At 34.7% G+C, this 23,975-nt stretch overlaps 1 protein-coding gene across 1 annotated transcript in view; it reads right to left on the reverse strand.

Annotated features, from left to right (window-relative positions):
* The window catches only part of LOC105530675 (leucine-rich repeat-containing protein 9-like), a gene marked incomplete at its 5' end in the record, with an annotated part of 78,689 nt that extends 55,023 nt beyond the window's left edge, over window positions 1-23,666 (reverse strand). The window contains 9 exons of the mRNA XM_011968314.1: window positions 2,341-2,480; window positions 3,131-3,239; window positions 4,791-4,921; window positions 13,105-13,227; window positions 14,715-14,935; window positions 17,509-17,686; window positions 19,177-19,311; window positions 22,067-22,192; window positions 23,448-23,666. Of these exons, the coding sequence (XP_011823704.1) occupies window positions 2,341-2,480; window positions 3,131-3,239; window positions 4,791-4,921; window positions 13,105-13,227; window positions 14,715-14,935; window positions 17,509-17,686; window positions 19,177-19,311; window positions 22,067-22,192; window positions 23,448-23,666 (1,382 nt within the window). The remainder of the gene's footprint in view (window positions 1-2,340; window positions 2,481-3,130; window positions 3,240-4,790; window positions 4,922-13,104; window positions 13,228-14,714; window positions 14,936-17,508; window positions 17,687-19,176; window positions 19,312-22,066; window positions 22,193-23,447) is intronic.
* Window positions 23,667-23,975: the final 309 nt, after the last annotated feature.

Below are 23,975 nucleotides of genomic sequence, written 5' to 3' on the forward strand. Positions count from 1 at the left end.
AAACATAAAACTTTTTAAAGAAAACAAGAGAACATCTTTGTGACCTTAGGTTAGGCAAAGAATTATTACATATAACACCTAAATTGCAATCTGTAAGAGAAAAGTTGATAAATTAGACTTTATCAAAATTAAAATTCCTTCAAAGACATCATTTAAGAAAATGAAAAGAGAAGCCACAGATTGAGAGACAATGTCTGTAAATCATTTATTTAATAAAGGGCTTACACCCAGTATAAAGACACTTAATAATGAAAAGCCAAGCAACCTAATTAAACAATTAGGTTTTTTAGGTTTTAGATTTGAATAGAGATTTTACCAAAGAAGATACATGAATGATTAATAAGCATATGAAAAACTGCTCAACACTATTTGTCATTAGGAAAATACAAATTAAAACCACAATGAGATACCACTTCGAATGTATTAGAATGGCTATACTATAAAAGACAGGCACGCACTGGCAGAGATGTGCAGGAATTAGAATTTTCATATGCTGCTGGTGATAATGAAAAATGGTGCAACCATTTGGGAAAACAGTTTAGCAGTTTCTTAAATAGCTAAATGTTAAGTTACCATATGACCCAACCATTCCATGCATAGGTATCTACCCAAAATAAACACAATGAAAATATGAGTGCACACAAATACTTGTACACAAGTGTTTAAAGCAGTGTTATTCAAACCAGTCAAAAAGTGGAAACAATCCAAATTTCCATCAACTGATGAATAAACATTATGTAACATATCCATATAGTCATATCCATAGTGAAATAGCCAATATATTCAGCAATAAAAAGGAGTGAACTACTAACACATTCTATAATGTGAATGAACCTTGAAAACATGCTGAGTGTAAGAAGCCAGAGGCAAAAGACCACCTATTTTATAGTTCCATTTATATGCAATGTCTAGAAAAATACAATTCTAGAAAACAGATTAGAGGTTGTTTGGGACTAGAGGTGGGAAAGGAAATTGACTATAAATAGACATGAAGGATCTTTTTGGTGAGATGGAAAATGTTATGAAATTATATTGCAGTTATGATTATACAACTATAAATTTAGTAAAATTATTGAATTATACATTTAATATAAGTAAACATGATACATAAACTGCCACTTCAATAAAACTATTAGAAAAATCAAATATGAATAGGATCCAAAAAAGTATGTATATAAATGAAATGTTCATAGTAGCTTTAATCATAATAGCCTAAAATTAGGAACAACCAAAATGTTCATCAATGATAAAAGCATAAATAACTTGTCATATAATACATATAATAGAATACTATTTGGCAATAAAATGAAATAAATTACTAACACTTGCAACAAAATGAATGAATCTCAAAAGCATTATGCTAAGTAAGAGGAGCCAGACACAAAAACTACTTACTACATAATTCCAATTATATGAAATTCTAGAAAAAGGCGAAATTACAGCAAGAGAGCAGATTAGTGGTTGTTGCCAGGTGCCAGGGTGTCAGGGGAGGGATTACAAATGAACTTTTTGGAATGGGAATACTTTGTATTTTGATTGTGGTAGAGGTTTTATGATTGCATACATTTGTCAAAATTCATTAAACTTTACACTTAAATTGGTCAATTTTGTTGCATGGAAATTATACTTTGATAGAGGTAATAAAAGGCACAAGGAATGTTCTTTATTGGGAAAACTGGAATGAAAGTATTCTGATTTGGAGATACACATTATAAATATATATATCATATATATGATATGTATTATATGATATGATATATATATGTTCTATCAAAATATGTAAGGAGGTGGAAGGTTTGTCTTCATTTTTTGCGTAAAGTATATATTCCATTGGTGCTGAGTCATTAAGTGACCAGATAAATAATTTAGAAATAAAAGCAAAACAAATGCTAAAAAAAAAATCCCATTTCCATGCTACTGTGTATAGGGTTCCTTTGTGGGTTGATAAAAATGTTTATGATGAATAAACTAAAAATTGCTAAATTGTACACACAGGGTGAGTTTTATGGTATGTGAATTGTACCTCAATTTTTAAAAAAGAAACCCAAGGTCACCAAACATGTAGTACAAGGCCTTTTGTTTGTTTGTTTTTTGTTTTTTTCCCTTTGTTCACAATACAGGTTTGAAATGGAGAAGGCAGGGAATAAACAATGAGAGAAACATTTTGAGTATCTTTTTATTTATGAAGTTTATTTTTGGCATGTAGCTATAAATAAAATAGGTATTACAATAAGCTAAATGTTATGTACTGGAATGTGTTACTGCTATCATTAATGTGATTAACTGCTTTTAAAATTCCCAGCCAAAATTAGTTATAATCATAAAAATAAAGAATACTACCTGTTTGTTTTTGAAATTCCTTGCTGTCCATAGCCACTTGAAGGCACTTTCTGGTACAGTAGTTGTCTATTGGTTAAGTGAGTCTGAGGCTTTAGTCTGGGCATGATTGATTCAATATGATTATAGTTGAGGCATAAGACCTACAGAAAGAATATCTTATTAATCAGAAATCCTGGAAATTATTAAAAATTGTATGGATAAAACTTGGCATATACCACATAATTTAATAATATATTAGTGCTAAAACAACAAATGTTTATATCCTAAATAATCTAGACTTAGTTTTGAATGTGTTTTTAATCTGACATTCTGGGAAATTACAATACTTCACATGGAGACTCTAGAAAGCTCCTCAGCTTTCTCAATCTGTACTCCTGATTTCTCCAAACCTGACAAGGATGAAATAATTTTTAGTCGAAGAGACAGCTATTTATCTATGTTTAAAAGGCCTTAGTAGATGGCTGAGTCAAGGAAATAATAAAGGAGGCAATAAGGCCATTTAAAGAACCTAGAAACTTCTTTCCATGTCTGCCTTCAATCCCATCTCTGACTACAGAGGAAAATTTACTACATATGTGACAATCACATAAAACTGAGGTCAAAGCAAAATCACTTTGGAAGGTAATAGTTTTTTTCTTGCTCAGTAAAAAAACAAACAAAAAAAACCCAAAGAAAATTTAGGAATAATTTATCTACTTTAATAATGTGGAAATATCATTTAATCCAAAGTAAAGAAGATAAAACTTGCATTGGAAACCTTGAAAGAAAGAAAAATTTGTGAATGACTCACCTTCACATTAGGTAGATAGATTAATCCACTGAATGAAGTAAGATTATTGTTCTGTAGATTCACATTACATACATTTCTAAATTGGTCGACTGGAATCAAATCCACTGTTCTGAATTTAGACAAATACAGTTACTATTTTAATAGGACAGGAAAATATAGGAAAAGGTGAGTTCCTTCACATATAGCCACCAAAGACATTAAAAATAGTCTCACCTGACAAATATAAAAATAATTACTTTAATGTAAAATGAATTGGTTAAATGATTAGCTGAATATACATTTTGGTTGGATACTTATGCAAGAAAGTGACATAGAATTTGGTTGCTTTCAAAAAAAATCTATTACCATATAAACATAGCACTATTATAGAAGAAACTTGTAAAAGAGATATTCCACTTTCTTTATAAATTCACATATATGTTCATGAAATCATAGTGAAGTTGATATAGTAAATCATAAGATTTTCAGGTTATAAACTTCAGATGATATATATGAAGCAGGTCATTTCTGAAATACCAGGAAGTGGCTGGGGATGGGAAAGGAAAGGAAAAGCAGGTAAGGGCTTTGAAAATAAGAGTTTCTGTGAGATCTTCTGGAAACCTTTATTGCATTCCACCCTGTGTGAACATTTTGGTAATTAAACAGAATGCTTGATTCACAGTCCATAGCTATATCTTCATTTGAGCCATGACAGAGAAGAACATAAAACTACATCCCTTTCCCTAACCAGTTCTCTAAACAAATCCTAAACTTGAAGTTACAATTATGACATACTTTTACCCATTAATAAGTTATTCATTCATTCAACATAATTTCATTAGTATTTCCTAAGTGCAGCGAATGTGTTTGGAAAGGCTACAAGAAGGATGAAAGAAACGTTTCAGCCCCCAAGAAGAGGGAGCCAGAAAAATGAAAATAAAGAGGAGAATTGCTATGATAGAGTTAGCATCTCTATCATACCAATGTAATGGCATTTTGGGGAAATAAAATCTGTAGCATGGAGCAGAAAGATCTTGAGATGATATTTGGAACATTTGTAGGTATTTGTCGAGCAAATTAGCAGAAAAGAGTTCTAGGCAGTGCAACAGGTACAAACAAAGGCAGAAACAAACATGAAAAAATATCTTATGATTGAGATTCAGTAACTAGAATATTTCAGAATTCCTGAAATATGAAGTGTCATGGGCAGTAAAGAAAAGGACTACAATAGATAATAATGGACAGATAATAAAGAGTCTTTTATGCCATACAAAGGAATTTTTAATTTTAGGCTGGGCACAGTGGCTCACACCTGAAATCCCAGCACTTTGGGAGACTGAGGCAGGTGAACCACTTGAGCCCATGATCGGCGACTAGCCTGGCAAGATGGCATAAATGCTGTCTCCACAAAAAGTACAAAGAAAATTTGCCATGCTTGGTGGTATGTGCCTATAGTAGGAGGATCGATTGAACCTGCAAGGTTGAAGCTGCAGTGAGCCATTTTTTGAGACCCCATCTTAAAAAACACGCATTACTTAGCATGAACCTTTGCAGTACAGTAGATAATTTTATGAGTTATTGATTATATTTATATAAGATGTATACATTTATAAGCTTCAGAAAAATGATAATTACATAATGTAATTATAATGTAAAAAGGCATATAATAAAATGATTGTACCTAATGGATGATGAAGTCCAATTTAGTTCTTGCATTTGCACGAAGTTGGAATGTCCTTGTCGTTCTGCAATCATGTCAGAAGTAAGTCTACCACCAAACAAATCTTTTGCATTCTCAGTCTCTGGTGGTTCCTATATGAAGGCATTTACAAAATGATGTCCTGTCTTACAGATGACTAAATTATGTAGTTCTCTGATTTCAGGTAAAAATTCAGTGGACTTATTTTTCCAGATTCCTCCTACTAAGTAGAACTAAATCCTGTGCATTATATATAAAACAAACATATGCAGGGCAAGGTGGCTAATACCTATAATCCCAGCACATTGGGAGGCCAAGGTGGGAGGATTGCCTGAGTCCAGGAGTTCGAGATGAGGCTGGGCAACAAAGTGAGACCCTGTCTCTACAAAAGCAAAAAAGAATTAGTCAAGCACAGTGGCACATGCCTGTAGTTGTAGCTATGTGGGAGGCTGAGGCCAGAGAATGTCTTGAGCACAGGAGTTCAGAGGCTGCAGTGAGCTATGATCATGCCACTGGATTCCAGTCTGGGTGACAGAGTGAGACCCTGTCTCTAAAAAATTTTTTAATTAAAAAAATTAAAACCCAACATATGAATACTGAAAGATGTGGAGAAGGCAGCAGACCAGGTAGGTACCTCAGGACCTGAGGAATGACACCCTGGATTTTCTTTTTGCCTCACCTTCTCTACTGGGTGCTAGAGAAGCTAGAAACCCAGAAATGACAATAAGAAAAAAACAAGACAAAGTACGCAAAAAGCCTACTGTCTCTAGTCAAAGGATCAGGAAAGGGGAAGCCTAGCACAGCAGAAAACTTTAGACAATAACAAGCCTACTCCTGCTAAACCCTACAGAATAAACTGTGGCCCCAACTTCATGCCCACAAGTAAAAGCAGAATGGGCTGCTTAGACTTTAACCTGTGCTCATTTGTAACAAGGCACTTCTCCATTATCCACCTGCTGAGTGGGAACCTGGACTTTCATCCCCCATCAGCAGTAACACATGGCCCCACTCCCTACCTGCAAGTGTTATTGTAGATAACATGGGGAGTCTGGATTCCCACTTCCACCCACTCATAATGAGTTATCTGCGGAGCATCAATTAGGTGTTCCTGTCTCTCCCAGCCAGGATGAATCAGTGGAGGGAAATAGTAACAAGGAGTTCCTTCCTTCCCAGCCCGAGTAAATCAATGGAAGTCTGGTGGGGAGCATGAACTCCTACTCTAGCCTAGCAGTTAATGAAGAACACACCTCCAGGTTGTCAACAGAGGCCACATGGAGGAACTTGGACTTCTATCTCCCACCTGACAGCAACGAAGTGGTTCCCCATCTTCTCACTGGTATAGTGTCAAGGGGAGGCTTGCTAAAATAGATTTAAATAAGACCCACGTAATACCCCAAATGTCCAGAATAAAATAAAAAATATGTCATGCTAAGAACCAATAACATCTCAACTTGAATGTGAAAAGACAATCGACAGATGCCAACTTTGAAATGATACAAATATTTTTAATTGTCTGACAGGCATTTCAAAGCAGTCAAAGGAAAAATGCTCAACAAGTGATTATGAACATACTTGAAACAAATGAAAAAACAGAAACCTTTAGCAAAGAGATAAGTGATAGCAAAGCAATAGAAGATATGAAGGATGAAATGAAAATTTTAGAATTGAAAAATACTATAAACAAATAAATGCAATGGATAGGGACTCAATAGCAGAATGGAGAGAAAAGAGAAAAAAATAACGTGAAGACAGAACAATAGAAATTACCCAGTATGAACAAAAGAGAGAAAATAGACCCATAAATAAATGAGCCTCACTTTACCAAGACAGACATATCCTGTACTTGTGGAACCATACAAAAGATTTAATATTAGTATCACTAGATTCATAGAAAAAGGAGAGAAATAATGTGGGGCTGAAAAAGTATTTGAAGAAATTATAACCAAAAATCTTCCAAATTTGGCAAAAGACATAAACCAAGAAGCTAAGAATCTAATCAAACCTCAGATGGGAAAAAAACCCAAATCCATGCAAGGACACGTAATAATAATCAGAATCAAATTTCTAAAAACTAATGGCAGAGAAAAAAGGCATGAAAAAAGTGACAGAGGAATTAAATCTTACCTGTGAGGGAAAAACAATGTGAGTGACAGCAGATTTCTAATCAGAAAGCATGGAAACCAGAGGATGTGGCACAACATTTTCAAGTGGTGAAAGAGAAACATCAACCCAGAATTGTATATCCAGGGAAAATATCATTCAGAAATAAAAAGAGAAAGCAAGACATTCTCAAAGGAAGGAAAACTAAGCAAACTGTTACCAGCAGACCTACCTTAAGAAATGACTAAAGAAAGTTCTTGAAATGGAAAGGAAAAGAAAGGAATCTTGGAATGCCAGGAAAGAGGAAAGCACAATGGAAAGAGTATTAATAAACTTCCCTTCTTTTCTTGATTTTTCTAAATTATCTTTGATTAGTTGATGTAAAAAAAACCTATAATATTGTCTCATTGGTTCTCAATGTATATAGTGAAAATATAAACAGGGGAGAATAAATAGACTGAAAGGAAAGTAACATTTCTACACTTTACTCAAACTGGTAAAATGTCAACCCTAACAGACTATAATAAAGTATGTATATGCATTGTAATACTTAGAACAACCACTAAAAAAAACTATATGGAGAGATACACCAAAAAACACTATGGATAAATAAAAATAGAATTTCAAAATGTGTTCAAGAAGCTCACGGGAAGGCACAAAAAAAGAAAACAGAAGAAAGATAAACAAAGGAAACAAATATAAAACAAGAAAACAAAGTGGCAGACTTAAGCCCTAACAGGTCAGTTAACTATATTAAATATAAATGGCCTTTGTTCATCAATTAAAATATAAAAATTAGCTAAAGATAACATGATCCAACTGTATGTTGTCAACAAGAAACTCACTTCAAATATAATATATGCAGGTTGAAAGTAAAAGAACAGAAAAAGATATCCTATACATTAATCAAGAGAAAGCAGGAGTGGCTTCATTAACCTCAGATAAAGTAAACTTTGAAGCAAAGGAAATTACCAGAGTCAGAGGGGACACTACCTACTGATAAAAGGGTCAGTCCACCAAGAAGACATAACAGTCTTAAATGTGTATGTACCAACAACAGAGCTGCAAAATATTTGAAGCTAGAGTCCCCAGTTATTTTAGCCAATGATGTAGGTATTGCTGTGAAGGAATTTTGTAGACATAATTAAAACTCCTAGCAAGCTGACTTTCAATAAGGAGATCATCTTGAACAATCTGGATGGGCGTGATTCAAACAATTGCAAGGCTTTAAAAGCAGAGGTGAGGTTCCTGAAAGAAAGAATTTTCCTGAAGAAAATCCACTCATGGACAGCAGCTTTCATCTATGCCTGTGAGCCCCAGCCTGCCCATAATCTTCGCTTCCTGATGGCCTGTCCTATGGATTTCAGACTTGTTTAGGCAGTCCCCTCCATTATTAAATATTTCTTGATATGTATATATCTATATATAGACATAGATATCTCTATATGTATATCTGTCTTACTAGTTCTGTTTCTCTTGTTGAATCTTCAATAATAAAATCTCAAAATAAGTTTTAAAAACATTAATTCAGCCTTAGAAATACCATTGCTTTTGTGTTTTTCATAATTATACAAGCAACATATGATTAGTGTCCTCCTAAATCAGGGATTGGTAAATGTTTTCTAGTTTTCCTGTAAAGAGTCAGTCAATATTTTAGCCTTTGGGAACACTAGCTTCTCTGTTACTATTTAATTTTGCCACTGCAGTGTGAAAGCAGTCATAGACTATATATAAACAAACAGGCATGGATGTGTTCCAATAAAATTTTATTTACAAAAATAAGTGGCAGGTCACATTTGGCCCAAGGGCTATTGTTGACAATCTATTTCAGACAAATGGTTTGAACTTCATCTAAATAAAACTGGTAAATCATTTGATCTACTTTTACTCAAACTCCTTTCTTTTTTTCTACTCTGTTAAAACTTCATATCTAAATTGAGAATATGTATCCTTAATGCAAAAAATAATCTTTAAAAAATAAAAGTATGTGGGAACAAAAGATAAAATGAAAACACAACTACCCAAATCATTCTTCGGTTCCTCCTAGTCTATGCCCTCCCTGGGTTTCTACTCCCACTCCAAAGAAGACAATGTAATTATATATCTAGAGAGTGTTGGACAGAGAATGAGGCTCATGTGCCTATGATTTACCATTAAACAGTCATATAATTTGGAAGAAGTCATGTAACTTCTCTAGAGTTGCTTGTGTTCATACATAAAATAAAAGATTTTGACTATGCCATTTCCAAAGTCTATTTATATCTCAGACACTCTAGCATTATATATTACTGTATTACCTACCTCTGCACCCACTTTTCATGACTTCTTTTTCTACATATGTTTAATAAATGCAAGTATTAGAGCCTCACTTAGATTTCTTTTCTTTCTCTACTCTCTTCCATTAGACGATATTGCATATGCTTTTGGTCTTAACTGTTAACTGTCTTCAAATTACATTCAAGTCCAAACATATGTAAAGTAAATTTTCATATGCAAATTTAATCCTGTGATTTCAACTGCCTGCTTGACATCTCCAGTCAGATGATCTCCATATAAAACTAAAGTCCAATACTAATCATCTTACACCCCGAAATTGCTTTTCTTCCTATATTCATATTCCGTTATGGTGTCTTTTATTGGCAAAGACTCAAACCTTGTAGACATCTTTCAGTCTTCCTTTCCCTTGCCCTTCAAATCCAATGCATTCCCATTACCTTGCATTTAAAATCTAAATTCTTCAGTCTAGTCTTCAAGATGTCCAATTATTAATTCATACATTTATATTTTGCCTCATTCCACAAATAATTTGTGGCAGCTTACAGGAAACACATATAATCAAAGAGTAAAATGCAAATCAAACATAATGAAAATCAAGCTCACTAGGATTAGTGACAAAAAGACTATAAGATCCTATACGGTTTATATTATTGAATCATAAATTTGGTCCTGAGCTTTTAGGTAAAGTGAAAAGGAATATAATTAAATAATACTCATTGATATGGATTGGCTCTGTGTTCCCACCAAAATCTCATCTTGAATTGTAATAATCCCCTCCTGTTGTGGGAGGGACCCAGTGGGAGCTAAGTGAATCACGGGGGTGGGTTTTTCCTGTGCTGTTCTCATGATAGTGAATAAGTCTCATGAAATCTGATACTTTTATAAAGGGGAGTTCCCTTGCACATGCTGTCTTGCCTGCCACCATGTAAGACCTGCCTTTGCTCTTCCTTCATCTGCCATGATTGTGAAGCCTTCCCAGCCATGTGGGACTGTAAGTCCATTAAACTTCTTTCCTTTATAAATTACACAGTCTCAGGTACGTCTTTATTGGCAGCATGAGAACAGACTAATGCAGTAAATTGTAGAGTCATGTGCTGCTGTAAAGATACCCAAAAATGTGGAAGTGACTTTGGAACTGGGTAACAGGCACAGGTTGGAACAGTTTGGAGGGCTCAGAAGAAGATGGGAAAATGTGGGAAAGTTTGTAACTTCCTAGAGACTTGTCGAATGGTTTTGGCCAAAATGCTGATAGCGATATGGACAATAAGGTCCAGGCTGAGGTGGTCTCAGATGGAGATAAGGAACTTGTTGGGAACTGGATTAAAGGTCACTCTTGCTATGCAAAAAGATTGGTGACATTTTGCCGCTGCCCTAGAGATCTGTGAAACTTTGAACTTGAGAAAGATGATTTAGGATATCTGGTGAAAAATTTCTAAGTAGCAAAGTGTTCAAGAGGAAGCAAAGCATAAAAGTCTGAAAAATTTGCAGCCTGATGATGCAGTAGAAAAGAAAAACCCATTTTCTGGGGAGAAATTCAAGCTAGCTACACAAATTTGCATAAGTAACAAGGTGCCAAATGCAAATCACCAAGAGAATGGGGAAAATGTCTCCAGGGCATGTCAGAGACCTTCATGGCAGCCACTCCCATCACAGGCCTGGAGGCCTAGGAGGGAAAAAATGATTTCCTGGAGCAGTCCAGGGCCCCCCTACTGTATGCAGCCTGGGGACTTGGTACCCTGTGTCCCAGTCACTCCAGTCATGGCTAAAAGGGGCCAATATATAGCTCAAGCCATGGCTTCATAGGGTGCAAGCCCCAAGCCTTGGCAGCTTTGAAATGGTGTTGGTCTTGTGGGTACACAGAAGTCAAGAATTGAGGTTTGGGAACCTCTGCTTAGATTTCAGAGGGTGTATGGAAATGCCTAGATGTCCAGGCAGAAGCCTGCTGCCCTCTGCTAGTGCAGTGCCAAAAAGAAATGTGGGGTGGGAGACCCCACACAGAGTCCCCACTGGGGCACTGCCTATTGGAGCTGTGAGGAGAGGACCACCGTCTTTCAGACCCCAGAATGGTAGATCCACCCACAGCTTGCACTGTGCACCTAGAAAAGCCACAGACACTCAATGCCAGCCTGTGAAAGCAGCTGGGAGGGAGGCTGTATCCAGCAAAGCCACAGGAGTGGAGCTGCCTAAGGCTGTGGGAGCCCACCTCTTGCATTAGCGTGACCTGGATGTGAGACATGGAGTCAAAGGAGATCATTTCAGAGCTTTAAGACTTGGCTGCCTCACTGGATTTTGGACTTGCATGGGGCCTGTAGCCCCTTTGTTTTGGCCAATTTCTCCCATTTGGAATGGGTGTATTTACCTGATGCCTGTACCCACATAGTATCTAGAAAGTAACTAACTTGCTTTTGATTTTACAGGCTCATAGGCAGAACGGACTTGACTTGTCTCAGCTCGCACTTTGGACTGTGGAATTTTGAACTAATGCTGAAATAAGTTGGGGGACCGTTGGGAAGGCATGATTGGTTTTGAAATGTTAGATCATGAGATTTGGGAGGGGCCAGGGGTGGAATGATACGGTTTGGCTCTGTGTCCCCACCCAAATCTCACCCTGAATTGTAATAATCCCCACATGTCATGGGAGGGACCCAGTGGGAGGTAATTGAATCATGGGGTTGTGTTTTTCTTATGCTGTCTCATGATAGTGAATAAGTCTTATGAGATCAGATGGTTTTATAAAGGGGAGTTCCCCTGCACATGCTCTCTTGCCTGCTACTATGACTTTGCTCTTCCTTTGTCTTCCATTATGATTGTGAGGCCTCCCTAGCCATGTGGAACTGTAAGTCCATTAAACCTCTTTCCTTTAAACACTGCCCAGTCTTGGATATGTCTTTTTAGTAGCATGAGTTGAGACTAATACACTCATTGTCAGTGAGCAGAACGTAACTTTTCCTTAGGGGTAAATGTTTTTCTTACATTTATTTCTATAAGTGCTTTCTCATGTGGCCCTTCAAATGAGGTCACAGAGAGATAGGACAGATAAGATCCTCAACATCTTTAGAGTAAATGTAGTACTGGTCTTATAGGAGTATTTTAAAAAACATTCTTCAGTGAAAGCTAACAACTAAATAAAGCCCAGTATACAAGGTTCTAGGGAATTTGTATGTGTTGGAGTGAGAAAGTTTTAGTGACCCATTCTGAGGAGGGTCCAGAAAACAGAAGGGTTAGGATTAGTAATCTTCTTGGAGTACCTCAGAATACTAAATGATAATGAACTATCTTTCAATTTTCTAGAAAATTTGATGTGTTTTCTTCTCTGATAGGAGCTAGGCAACATTACACAGGGAAACCTTTTACTCTTTACACATTTGTCACGCATTTACCCTGTTATGTGGAAAACAGGAGCCCTATGAATTTGCTCGTTATAGAATCCAAGTATCCAAATGTTGCTTTCACATTCAGTCCTAGGGTCTGTGTCTGGTTTTCTTTACAGCTTACTTAGTAATGTTGACATACCACGTTTGTTGGTTCAAATATATTTTTATTAATTATTAATATTAGCAACTATATTTTCACTGAAAATAGAAAGCTGCTTTTAGGCTTAAGAGGATGGTAAAGCTCCAGTGCATAATTTTTCTATCTTGCCCCATAAAATTGTGTTCTTTACCTTTTAGGCACTGAATTCAATGGGTTCTATTGTAAGCAGCACAACCCTCCCCTTCCACCACAATTCGGACAATTAAGAATTGACCAGATGACAAAATTTAAAAATCCAGATCTAAAATAAGCTTTGGAGACTTAGATTACAAGTATAGTAAATTTGGCTATCATGCTAGTGATAAAGCAATGTTCAAAATGACTATGTCCTATGACTATGTGACTGCAGCTTAGACCAAATGTTATGAGTCATAAAACAACTTACAATTGATATCCCATCCAAAGCTTTCAGTTCTGGAAGATGAAATATTACAAACAACCGGTAGTTTTCTTGATTCCATATAATAATGTTTCCACACATGTCTAGAATGACCAAGTTGCATAAACCCTAGGTAATAAAATACATATATTTATCTATATGTATATTTAAAGCACTCTAGTAAGTGGTTAGCCATCCTCAAATTTTAATATTGGAATTATATTAGCTATCTTTCCATGGGATTTCAGTGCTTTTAAGTACTTTTTTTTTTTTTTTTTAGACATGGTCTTATGCTGTTGCTCAGGCTGGAGTGCAGTGGGTCAGATCATAGCTCATTGCAACCTCAAACTCCTAGGCTCAAGTGATCCTCCCACCATGGCCTCCCAAAGTGCTGAAATTATAGGCATAAGCCACCATACCCAGCCTAAGTACACTTTTAAGAGCAAGCGTTACCCTTTCAGACCACTAAGGTATAATTCTGTGCAATATTTCAATGGTCTATGTTATAAAATCAGAGTCTCTTTTAGGATACTAGTGCCAAATGTATTATCTATTAATGGTAAGGGCTTAGAGGGAACTTTGCTATGTTCAAGACAAATACACTTTGTTTATGGAATAATGGCTTAATAAATGGATGTATGTGTCTATATAGATATAACAGGAATAAAAGACACTGCTTTTTGAAAAGCGATGAAACTGAACTGCTTCTACTTTCTGAGAGGGTAGTAGAATTCATCCTAAGGGAAATGTGCTGTTTTATTAGACAAGACACTTTGATATGCCTTTGTTGTGAAGGAAGGGTCTTGGTAGGTATGGAAGGGAGAGGTGAAGACAAGAGGGAGTAAAACTACTGTGCATCATAATGTGAAATGGCTTATTGTGTTGCTGGTGTTGTTGATTAGGTTGCCTCCCTAGCTCTATAAGTAGTAATTATATTGGGGGAATAGAATGGGGAGAAGTCTGAATTAAGAAAAGACAGGAAATGGACACAAGTTTTTGGTAGGAGATAAAGTCCTAGTAATATTGTATCAGCAAAAGGAGAGGCCAGTGTAAGACCCATAGTGTTAGAAAATGGCCACTGAACTTTAGAAACAATGAAGTCAAACATGACATTTGAAGTAGATTATTGTTCTGTGCTATAGAAACCCTATGTTTTGTTCAAACCTTTAGTAAATCCTATTACACAATAGCCTTAAATTAGTGGTTTCTTTGGGGGAATTAAAGAAAGCAAATCTGAGCAAAGGTGACCGAATTTGAGCCACTGGTAAGAGAACAGTGAGAGATCATCAAGAATTGTACTGAGAACTGGAGAATGCTAAAGAATCCCTGGAAATATGAAGAAGGCACTAGTTAGGAGGAATAGGTTTGGTTTATCACACTTGAGTATTAAAAAAAGTTACCCCAGAAGGATAGCAAATGGGGACATTATGTATACACAGATATATATTTGTATGTATACAAAATTGAATGCAAATACATTTTAATAACCTTGTTATTCTTATTTTTATTTTCTTTATATTTTCCAAATTCTGTGCAGTAAATATGCATTACTTTCATAATATAAAGAAACAATACATATTTTAAAAAACAAAAAAATTACTACCCCAGATAATTACCTTTAAATTGTACATCTCCTGATTGACAGCAATATAGTTATTGCTTATGTATAACTCAACAAGAGTAAAAGATTTTTGTAAACCACTCAATGAAGTGATTCTGTTGTTCTCAAGAGAAAGGGAGTGAAGATGAAGCATATTATCAAAGGTATGCTGTTCCAAACCAGTGAGAAGATTATTATTTATGCTGAGGCGAGTTAATTTAGTCATCTTAGAAATACCTAGAAAAATAAGCAAATTCAAGAAAAGATCCAGGTAACACTAAAGGGTTAATTTAAAAAATAACTGGCTGGTCATTTTATTGTAATCAAATAGCTAGGTGCAAATGGCTTTAAAGATTGTGTAATACTAACCATATTGCTTTTCCCTTTGTTTTGGAAGAATATAATCTTGTATATAAGCCCCATCTCAAACATCAAATTCAAATTTTGTATTTCTAAGTAGATTCCTTCTTCTTAGGAGTTAAGGAAAGGCATTACATGAACATATTGAATTTCTCTTTCAAATAACCTTAAAATGATGTAATTAATTAAGATTTTCACCATTTTGAAAACAAAAAGCTCTACACAAAGCTGAAAATAATCACCAGCCCTCATTTTTAAACATTAAGGGGAAGGAACCACATTCTGGAAAGTGCATCATTTGTATTAAAATGAACGATTTAGCCTAATTTTACTTTCATATGCCTAAAAGTACTCTAAGATGGAAGTTTAGAAAATAGGACCAGTCTAACTCCTGCGTACATTATGTACTGCAAGCACTTTATAAGTATAGCCAGGATGGTGCAGTTGAAAGACAAGAACTTCGGAATCCTAGTTGGCTTCAAATGTATCACTACTAGGTTTGTGGTGATACATAAATTATGTAACTGCTGAGCCTTAATTTCCTCATCCAAGGAGTTATGAAACTCCATACTTCCAAGGAGTTATGAAATTAAATGGAATAATGTTTGGGAAGTATCAAATAATTATCTGTGGTCCCTTTCACATTAGTTCCTATTGTGGGACTGTACAATGTTGAAGGTGAATCAATCCAGGGCAAGACAGGATCAAAGCCATCAGAGCAAAAATCATCAAATGGATATGGAACCTACCCATGTGTGAAAAAAAAGGAGAAACTCCTGTTAAAGTTTAGAGGGGTAGCTATCTTCTCCAAAATGTAGGTGTAAGAAAAATACAGATTGGAAGATTCTTCTGTTTAACAAGTTTATGGAAGGAAATGAAAAGGAAATAGGGTTTTTAATTGTTATGTACAAAGCAAAACTAATACCCAGCTGTAGGGGAATGGGAGACTGGTGATAGTTCTAGACACAGGTGCCTGAGCTACCCCTAAGTTTACTCTACTGAAATCTACAGAAGAGAGGCCTGTGAATCTGTGTCTTCAATAAGTATCCCAAGTGATTCTCATGATCAAGAAAGTTTTAGAAACATATTGTTAACAACCATTAAAATGAAATATTTAACAAATGTTATGTATGCTTTCTTAGATATATTTAATACTTGCTTGTATATATACAATTTTTTGAAATCAAATCTTCTATTTTATGAAAAATGTAGTATATATACATGCTAAAAATAATCCAATTCGAAAATGAATAAAGTATAAATTCCCTTTCCCAGCCATGATTTCTAATTCTTACCTTCTCTCCTTGACAAACACAACCATGTTACCAAAATGCACATACAGAAATATTCTTTATTCAGATAAGTGTATGTCTGTATACACATATACATATTTCTCTTTTCAATCAAATAGTGCACACTTGTGGAAATATTTTTTAATTTCTAGGCGTTAGTTACTCTTTTGAGTAGATGGAGAGGGAGAATAAAAGAAAGTTGGTAGCAAGTCATGGAAAGCTTCCTTCAATTTCTTTCTAATGAAGGTAAGAATAAAATAAAGCTGGGGAGGAGTCAGAAAATACTTGACTTGGTAGTATGTATTCTGGGACACGTTCTCTAAACTCATGATATTTAGCTGTAGATAAGCATAAATCCAAATGAAGAGAAGAATCTAAGAAGCGTGGAAGGGGAAAGGGAGGAAAAGTCTTTTTCTCTCTGGTTCAGAAAAATATGTTTTAACACTGAACTTTAAACAGTCAAATAAAATATGTTATATTGGTATCATTATTATTAAGATATTACTAAAGCTGCTTAATTGGACTTGTATGTGGATCCATGGAAAAGGTTACATATAGTATATTTTATTTTCAACCTCTAATGAGTATAATTTTCATTTTTTGTTGAAGTATTCAAATTTCCAAATATAACCTTAATTTTATATTTTTAAAACAGAACTAGTCTGCTTCATCTTTTTCAAAAGCATACCTCATTCATTTGTGCATTCAACTTTACAGACGTTAATGACTAACTAGTTGGTATGTGCTAGTGTTTGGTAACAGATTATAAACTAGCACAGAGGAGAGGAGAGAGAAGGCACAGGAGATGAAAGTCAGCTTGCTGGGCTCATATAAAGTAAAATAGTCACAAATTCCATGAATAGGTATGAACTTGTTTTAATTTTTTATTTATCTTTTATTTTTTAATTGGACAGATAATATTGTATCTATTTATCTTGTACAACATGATGTTTTGAAGTGTATATATATATAGTAGAATGGTCCAATATAGCTAACTAATAGTTGTATTACCTCACGCAGGTATTTAGAATACTCTGCCACAAAACTTGGAACTTTCCTAGAGATCTTCCTCTTCAGAAACTCTGTTCTCAGGGTTATTTTTTGCTTTGTTGTTTAGACATCCATATTTTGAGACTTCAAAGTTCTTAAGTACCTTACCTTCTATCTTTGAGATGCAGTTTCCATCTAATGTGAGCTCTTCCAAGTTAATACAGGATTCCAGACCCTCCATTTTAGTGAGATTATTATTGCTGAATGATGCCCATTTCAAATTTTCCAATTTTTCTAAATTTGTGATTTCAAAAAGATGTTGTCCATCTAAATTTAAGGCAGTTATCTGTAGGATAATTTACATTATATGTTATTTCTAAATCTTATAAATAAATTCAGTCAATGTTAGTAACATTTTAAAAAGCTAATGAAATAATTCAAATGTGATAAGTAGGTATCAAAAGAATTCCTTCAGGAATATTATGAAGCTATTAGTTTACAGAAAAGTAAAATTTGACAAGATTATGACTCCAAGAAGGACTTATATGGTATTAAGGACACTGTGATGAGCTAGAGTCCCATTGCAGTAATGGACTTGTCCCCAGCTGCTGGGAGTGCTTCTGGCAGAGAGCCTTCAGCTGTCAGTCCCCTGCAGGGACTGCCTTGCTGTAGACAGCTGCCAAGATCACGTTCCTTCCCAGGTTGGCCCTCAGCCAGTGATGGAGGCATAAATATAAAGGCCTGACCATCTCAACCCAACTTAGGACAAATTTAAAGGGCCATTCTGGCTCCTCTAACTCCGGAACTGCCTGTGGGTCAGCCAAGGCTGTCACTGGGCCTTCGTTTGCAGCTCAATATCTATATATATCTTGTAATAAAAGTAATGCCAGTAATATCTCCCATTTTCAAGGAGCAGCTTCACTTAGCCCAGTTTCTATGTTTGGCAAGAGGTATAAGGACACCTAATGTAGCAAGAAGCTGCTAGTGTTCTATGACCTTTTCCCTTATCCTTGGCTGAATTCTGACCAGCTCCCTTACTCCCTTGCCAGGATACCTGACTCTTGCTGTCCAAATTTTGGCTTGATCTCTGGCTCTGAGTCTTTAAAGTTTGCTTGCCTATTCTGACATGTTATCAGAATCCAGAATTAGAATGGCCCTTTAAATTTGTCCTTCAGTTTTAGTGCACCTTTATCTTAAATTTCCAATTCCGTGGCGAGCGCAGTCAAGGCCCAGCCCATCTGACACAGCCACTCATGACTTGACCTCCCTGTTTTTTATTTTTTGGAATATGACAAATGTATTACTTTTTTCTAATAATAACAATGTCTTTCTTATTTTTTCCAACTCTATTGAAGTATAATTGACAATTTAAAATTGCATATATTAAAGATGTATAACTTGATACAAGCATACATTATAAATTAAAAACTGCATGATCTCAATTATATATGAACTCTAAAATAGTCAAACTCATAGGAGAGAGTAGAATAGTGGTTGCCAGGGGCTGGGGGCAATGGGAAATGGGCAGATGTTAGTCAAGAGGTACAAAGTTTCAGTTATGCACAACGAATACTTTCTAGAGACCCTAATGTACAACACTAAAGTTAATGATAACTTTAATGACTAAAGGTAAGGACTAAAGTTAACGATACGGTATTGTATACTTGAAATTTTCCAAGAGGTAGATCTTAAGTGTTTCTTCCCTATTTTAATTAATCTCTTCCAGCTTTCTGTCCCTTACCTATCTGTGCCTTCTTTATGATACACAGACCAACAATGACTTAAAAATAGATTTAAATTAAACTTTATATTAGGTTTAGTAGAATTAACCTTTACCTTCAAGTACCAGTTTCCACTCGGATGTAAAGGAGGTCCTAACTTTGAAATCTGCGTCAGAATTTTGGCAGAAGGCCATATACTAAGTATCCGTGGTCTCTCCTCTTTAGTACTAGAATGCCGTAAGAGAGATAACTAATAAAATTTAAAAAATACAATGAAAAAAGGAAACAGTATACAGAGGTTAGTTGATACATAGTTAAAATTATTGTTTCCAGGGAAGATGAGTGGCCCAATAAATAATTTTAAAATGTAACATTTCCTTTGCCTTAAATTGTTTTCAATATCCAGACATACTTTAATTACATTGTTTCTTGTTTTAGCAAATATGGAACCATTACAAGATCATATTTATAAGGTTGTAAAAGGATTACTATAATATGAACACCGATATAATCCACCCATGAAACTAGCTTAAGAGCTAGAATATTATGAATAGATTACAAGCACCCCGTGGGCCCGATCCTAAGTCCTTTTCTCTCCTCCTCTGTAGAAGTGATCATTATCTCAAATGTTTTGTCCACCATTCACTTGCTTTCTTTATAATCCTATGTCTGTGTCCATAAACAATATATAATTTAGTTTTGCACATATTTGAACTTCCTGTAAATTGAATAATATGTATGTATTCTTCTATGACTTGCCTTTTTTGTTCAATATCATATTCATCAGATTCATCTAAGCTTCTGTATGTAGCTGTAGTTCACTCATATGTCCTGTGTATAGTATTCCCTTAATGACTCTCCTGTCAATTAACATTGGAGTTGATTCAGTTTTTGCTATTATAAACATTGTTGTCATGAATATTCTTGTGCATGTTTCCTGGTACATACATGCAAGAGTTTCTTTAGAGTATATGCACAGAAGTAAAGTAAAATTGCTGGGTTGTAGAACACACACACACACACACACACACACACACACATACAAATATACATCAGCTTTACTGAATAATGTCAAATTGTTTTCCAGAGTGGTTGTACCACTTCAGAAAAATTACACTTTTACTTCATATTCTTGCAACAGCTTGGTATTGTCAGACTTTAAAGTTTTTGCTCATCTATAAAACTGGCAAAAATTGGTAGGTCATTACGGTTTTAATGTTCATTTTCTTGAATACTAATGTGGTGGAGCATCTTTTCCTAAGTTAATTGGCTGTTCTGATTTCCTCTTCAGTGAAGTGTATGTTCAGATCTTTGGCTCATTTTTCTGTTTGGCTGGTTGTCTTTTTCCTTATATATTCTGGATATATAAAGAATATCTTTTGACAGTTGTGTTGCAAATTTCTTTTCCCAGTATGTAGCTTGTCTTTTCACTTTCTTTGAAAAAAAAATATTAATTTTAATGTAGACATGTCCAATTATTTATGGTTTATGCTCTTTGTTTCCTGCCTACTAAATTATTCACAAATTCAAGTCATAATGATAATCTCTGATATTTTCTTCAAAAATTTTTGGTTTTGCCTTTTACAATAAAGTCCTTAATGCCTTTTATTGAATAATCTCCCTGATCTGCAAAGGCAGTTCTGTTATTTATAAAGTTTCCACAGTCTATATTAGGTCTTTATTCTGTTCCGTTGGTCTATTTGTCTAGCTCTGCGCCAATACCACATTGTCTTAAAGGATTTTAGCAGGATTTGATTTCTTTTAAAAAAACTAATTTTCTTAATTTCAATTTTAATTTTAGATTCGGGGGTACATGTGGAGGTTTGTTACAAGGATACATTGCATAATGATGAGGTTTGGGGTAGGATTGAAGCCATCATCCAGGTAGTGGGCATAGTACCCAATAGGTAATTTTTCAGCCCTGCCCATCTCCCTCCTCCCTGTTGTATTCCCCAATGTGTATTGTTCCCATATTTATGTCCATGTGTACCCAATGTTTAGCTCCCGCTTATAAGTGATAACGTGGTATTTGGTTTTCTGTTTCTGTGTTAATTTGCTTAGGATAATGGTCTTCAGCTGCATCCATGTTGCTGCGAAGAACATGATTTCATTCTTTTTTATGGCTGCGTAGCATTCCATGGTGTACATTTACCACGTTTTCTTTATCCAATCCACCACTGATGGGCACCTAGGTTGATTCTGTGATTTGACTATTGTGAATAGTGCTGCAATGAACATATTAATGCATGTGTCTTTTTAGTAGAACGATTAATTTTCTTTTGGTTATAGCCCCAGAAATGGGATTGCTGAGTGGAATGGTAGTTCTATTTTTAGTTCCTTTCTTAGGGTAAATTCCCAACTCTTCTTTAGGATTGTGAATTTTTTTTTTATCAATAAAAAGTTTCTTTTCAAAATTTTGAATAGATCCAAAATTAAACATTACATTGCTTAAGGAATTAATATTCTGATACTCCACAAAAAGTAAACAGCTGGAAAACTAGAGTAGATATATTTAGGATGTTGAAGCTACTTTGGCTAAAGTACAGCATTCTTAATATGGATAACAAAGATATTTCCCCTCCTTCCATGTTAATGGATTTTGTTCTTTTCAGCCAAACAAATACAATGTTAATATTAAGTAGACAGATAATTCACTAAATGCTTTCTGAAAGCGTCTCAGCTTACCTTATCCTCAGAAAGTTGCTTATTTTCATGTAGGCTCTAGAAAGGGCTTTGGTGAGTTCAGGTGACTGGTAAAAAAGCAGTTACTCTCGAGGTATTTTTGGTGTAGTGTTCATGGATAATCAAGAGAATCCATACAACAATTTGGTATTTAAATGAGATACATTTAAACAGAAAAAAATCAAGTGGTATGATTGCTCTATATTAATTTTTTATCAATAGGCTAAGAGGGAATATAAAATCTTAATGACAGAAAAAGAGTATGCAAAATATTATTTGTATGTTCTAAATAGCCCAATGAATAGTAAACAGTAAAATCCAACCTGAGTAATCCTTGTTCCAGCAATAAATTTCATAGCTGCTGTTGCTTCTTCTTCAGAAATGAAGACTCCATTTAAATGGGTAAGAGTCTTTAATCTGCCAATAACACTCAGCCTCAATGTGGCTGGCTTGGGAAAAACAAAAAAAATTTTTTGATTAATTATTAAATATGTTATGGCATGAAAATGAGTGTTTTCATGTCTTTCCATATAATTCAAAATCATACATTTCCTTGTTCATGACATATACCTAAAAATAAAAGCTTAATTATTTAAATAATAGTTGAAATTATATTTAATGATTAATCTATTTGTTTGAAGGTTGGTGATTCCACTCTGATGAGGGAGGGAAATCCCATAAGCTATTGAAAAGTGACTGCGGTGAAAAGTGTTAAAAGAACAACTGTAGTGACTCCTGTTTATCTAGATCCGCGGTAAGCTAGTCATCTCCATGTGTGATTCAATACGGATCTTTAGCCTTTGACAATCAAATTTGGCAACAGGGAGATAGCTGTAGTGTGATCATCCAGGAAATATGCTTTGGCAAAGGAAAAATATTATTCACTTTTACTGAGCAAAAAAGAAGAAATACAGCAATATAAACTTAGTAATATGGTCAATTTAATAGAACCAATTGTGCTTTAGTTTCCTTTTTAAAGGCTGAACACAACCTGATATACATCTTTTAAGGGCAGAGAAAGGAAGATTCTTGACTTTATAATCTTGGGACTTACTTTAAATACTTGAAGATATACTTAAGTATAGTCATGGAATATGGAAATTACCTAGCATTAACCTACATATTTTTGTAATGAGAAAAAATAATGTTCAGATTGCCTTTTTATAAGAGAACATAAGACTTTATAATGCAGGTTTATGAGGGGAGGTGATTTCTGGACTTAAAATTGAAAACAAGTAATGAATAATGCAAAATGCAAAATAAAATTGTAAAACATGTTGCTCAACCACAGATTAGGATATATTATAAGTCAAATTATGTTTCTTCCTTAATAGTATGCCCCTCTCACTGTATTATATTATTCTTGGTTCCTATGCCTCATTAAAATACAGTTCCAGCACACTGAACTATATAAAATCTCTGGAGGTTTGCAAATGGCAATGACATCAATGACTCAAAGCAATAATGTTCTCAATCTATTAGAGGTTACAAAAAATCTGATATGAAATTATAGTCTGTTCTTATAGTAACATCTGATTCATTTGATCAGTATATTAAATCCAATTTATGAATGACTTCAACGAAGGAAGTCTAGAAAAATGAAGATACTTTGCCTATCTCTGGCTATTACTGAATAGTAAAGTTAGTAGGGAAATGGCTCTGAAATAAAAATGTTTGCTTTTTAGTAACATGTCTGTGGCGTACCTTTTGCCATGGATTATGTTGAATATCAAGAGTGAGAAGGCTTGTGGTGTGTTTGCATAACATATTTATTTCATCGCCAGATTTTTTCAGTTGATTCCAGCTCAAGTCTAAGTGCTTCAGTTTCATCAGACCTCTAAATCCCTCAAGGGTTATCACATGGTTATGGCTTGCATCCAAATATTCAAGGTTATACTGCAACACATATAAATAAAAGTTATGCTAAGAGAATCATAATTTGTATTTACAAAATAGTTTCTCTGTGGTTCTTTACATACTTAATACACTTCTTGCTAATTCTCACAGGACATATAAACAGTAGTTATGTTGCAATGATGGTATCAACATATGTATTTGTCTAAAGAGCCACAGGTATTTTGTTTTAGTAATTCTCTTTTAATTCATATTTTACCCTTGTAACATAGAGTGGCAATGTCTGTTTTCATAGCAGAGGAGACATAAAGAAACCATCAAGAGAATTTATCCCCAACAAACAAAACATACTTTTTAATATATAGGCTTCTGGTTTAT

The sequence above is a fragment of the Mandrillus leucophaeus genome, unplaced genomic scaffold (assembly GCF_000951045.1).
Source record: "Mandrillus leucophaeus isolate KB7577 unplaced genomic scaffold, Mleu.le_1.0 Scaffold838, whole genome shotgun sequence".
NCBI classification, from domain to species: domain Eukaryota; kingdom Metazoa; phylum Chordata; class Mammalia; order Primates; family Cercopithecidae; genus Mandrillus; species Mandrillus leucophaeus.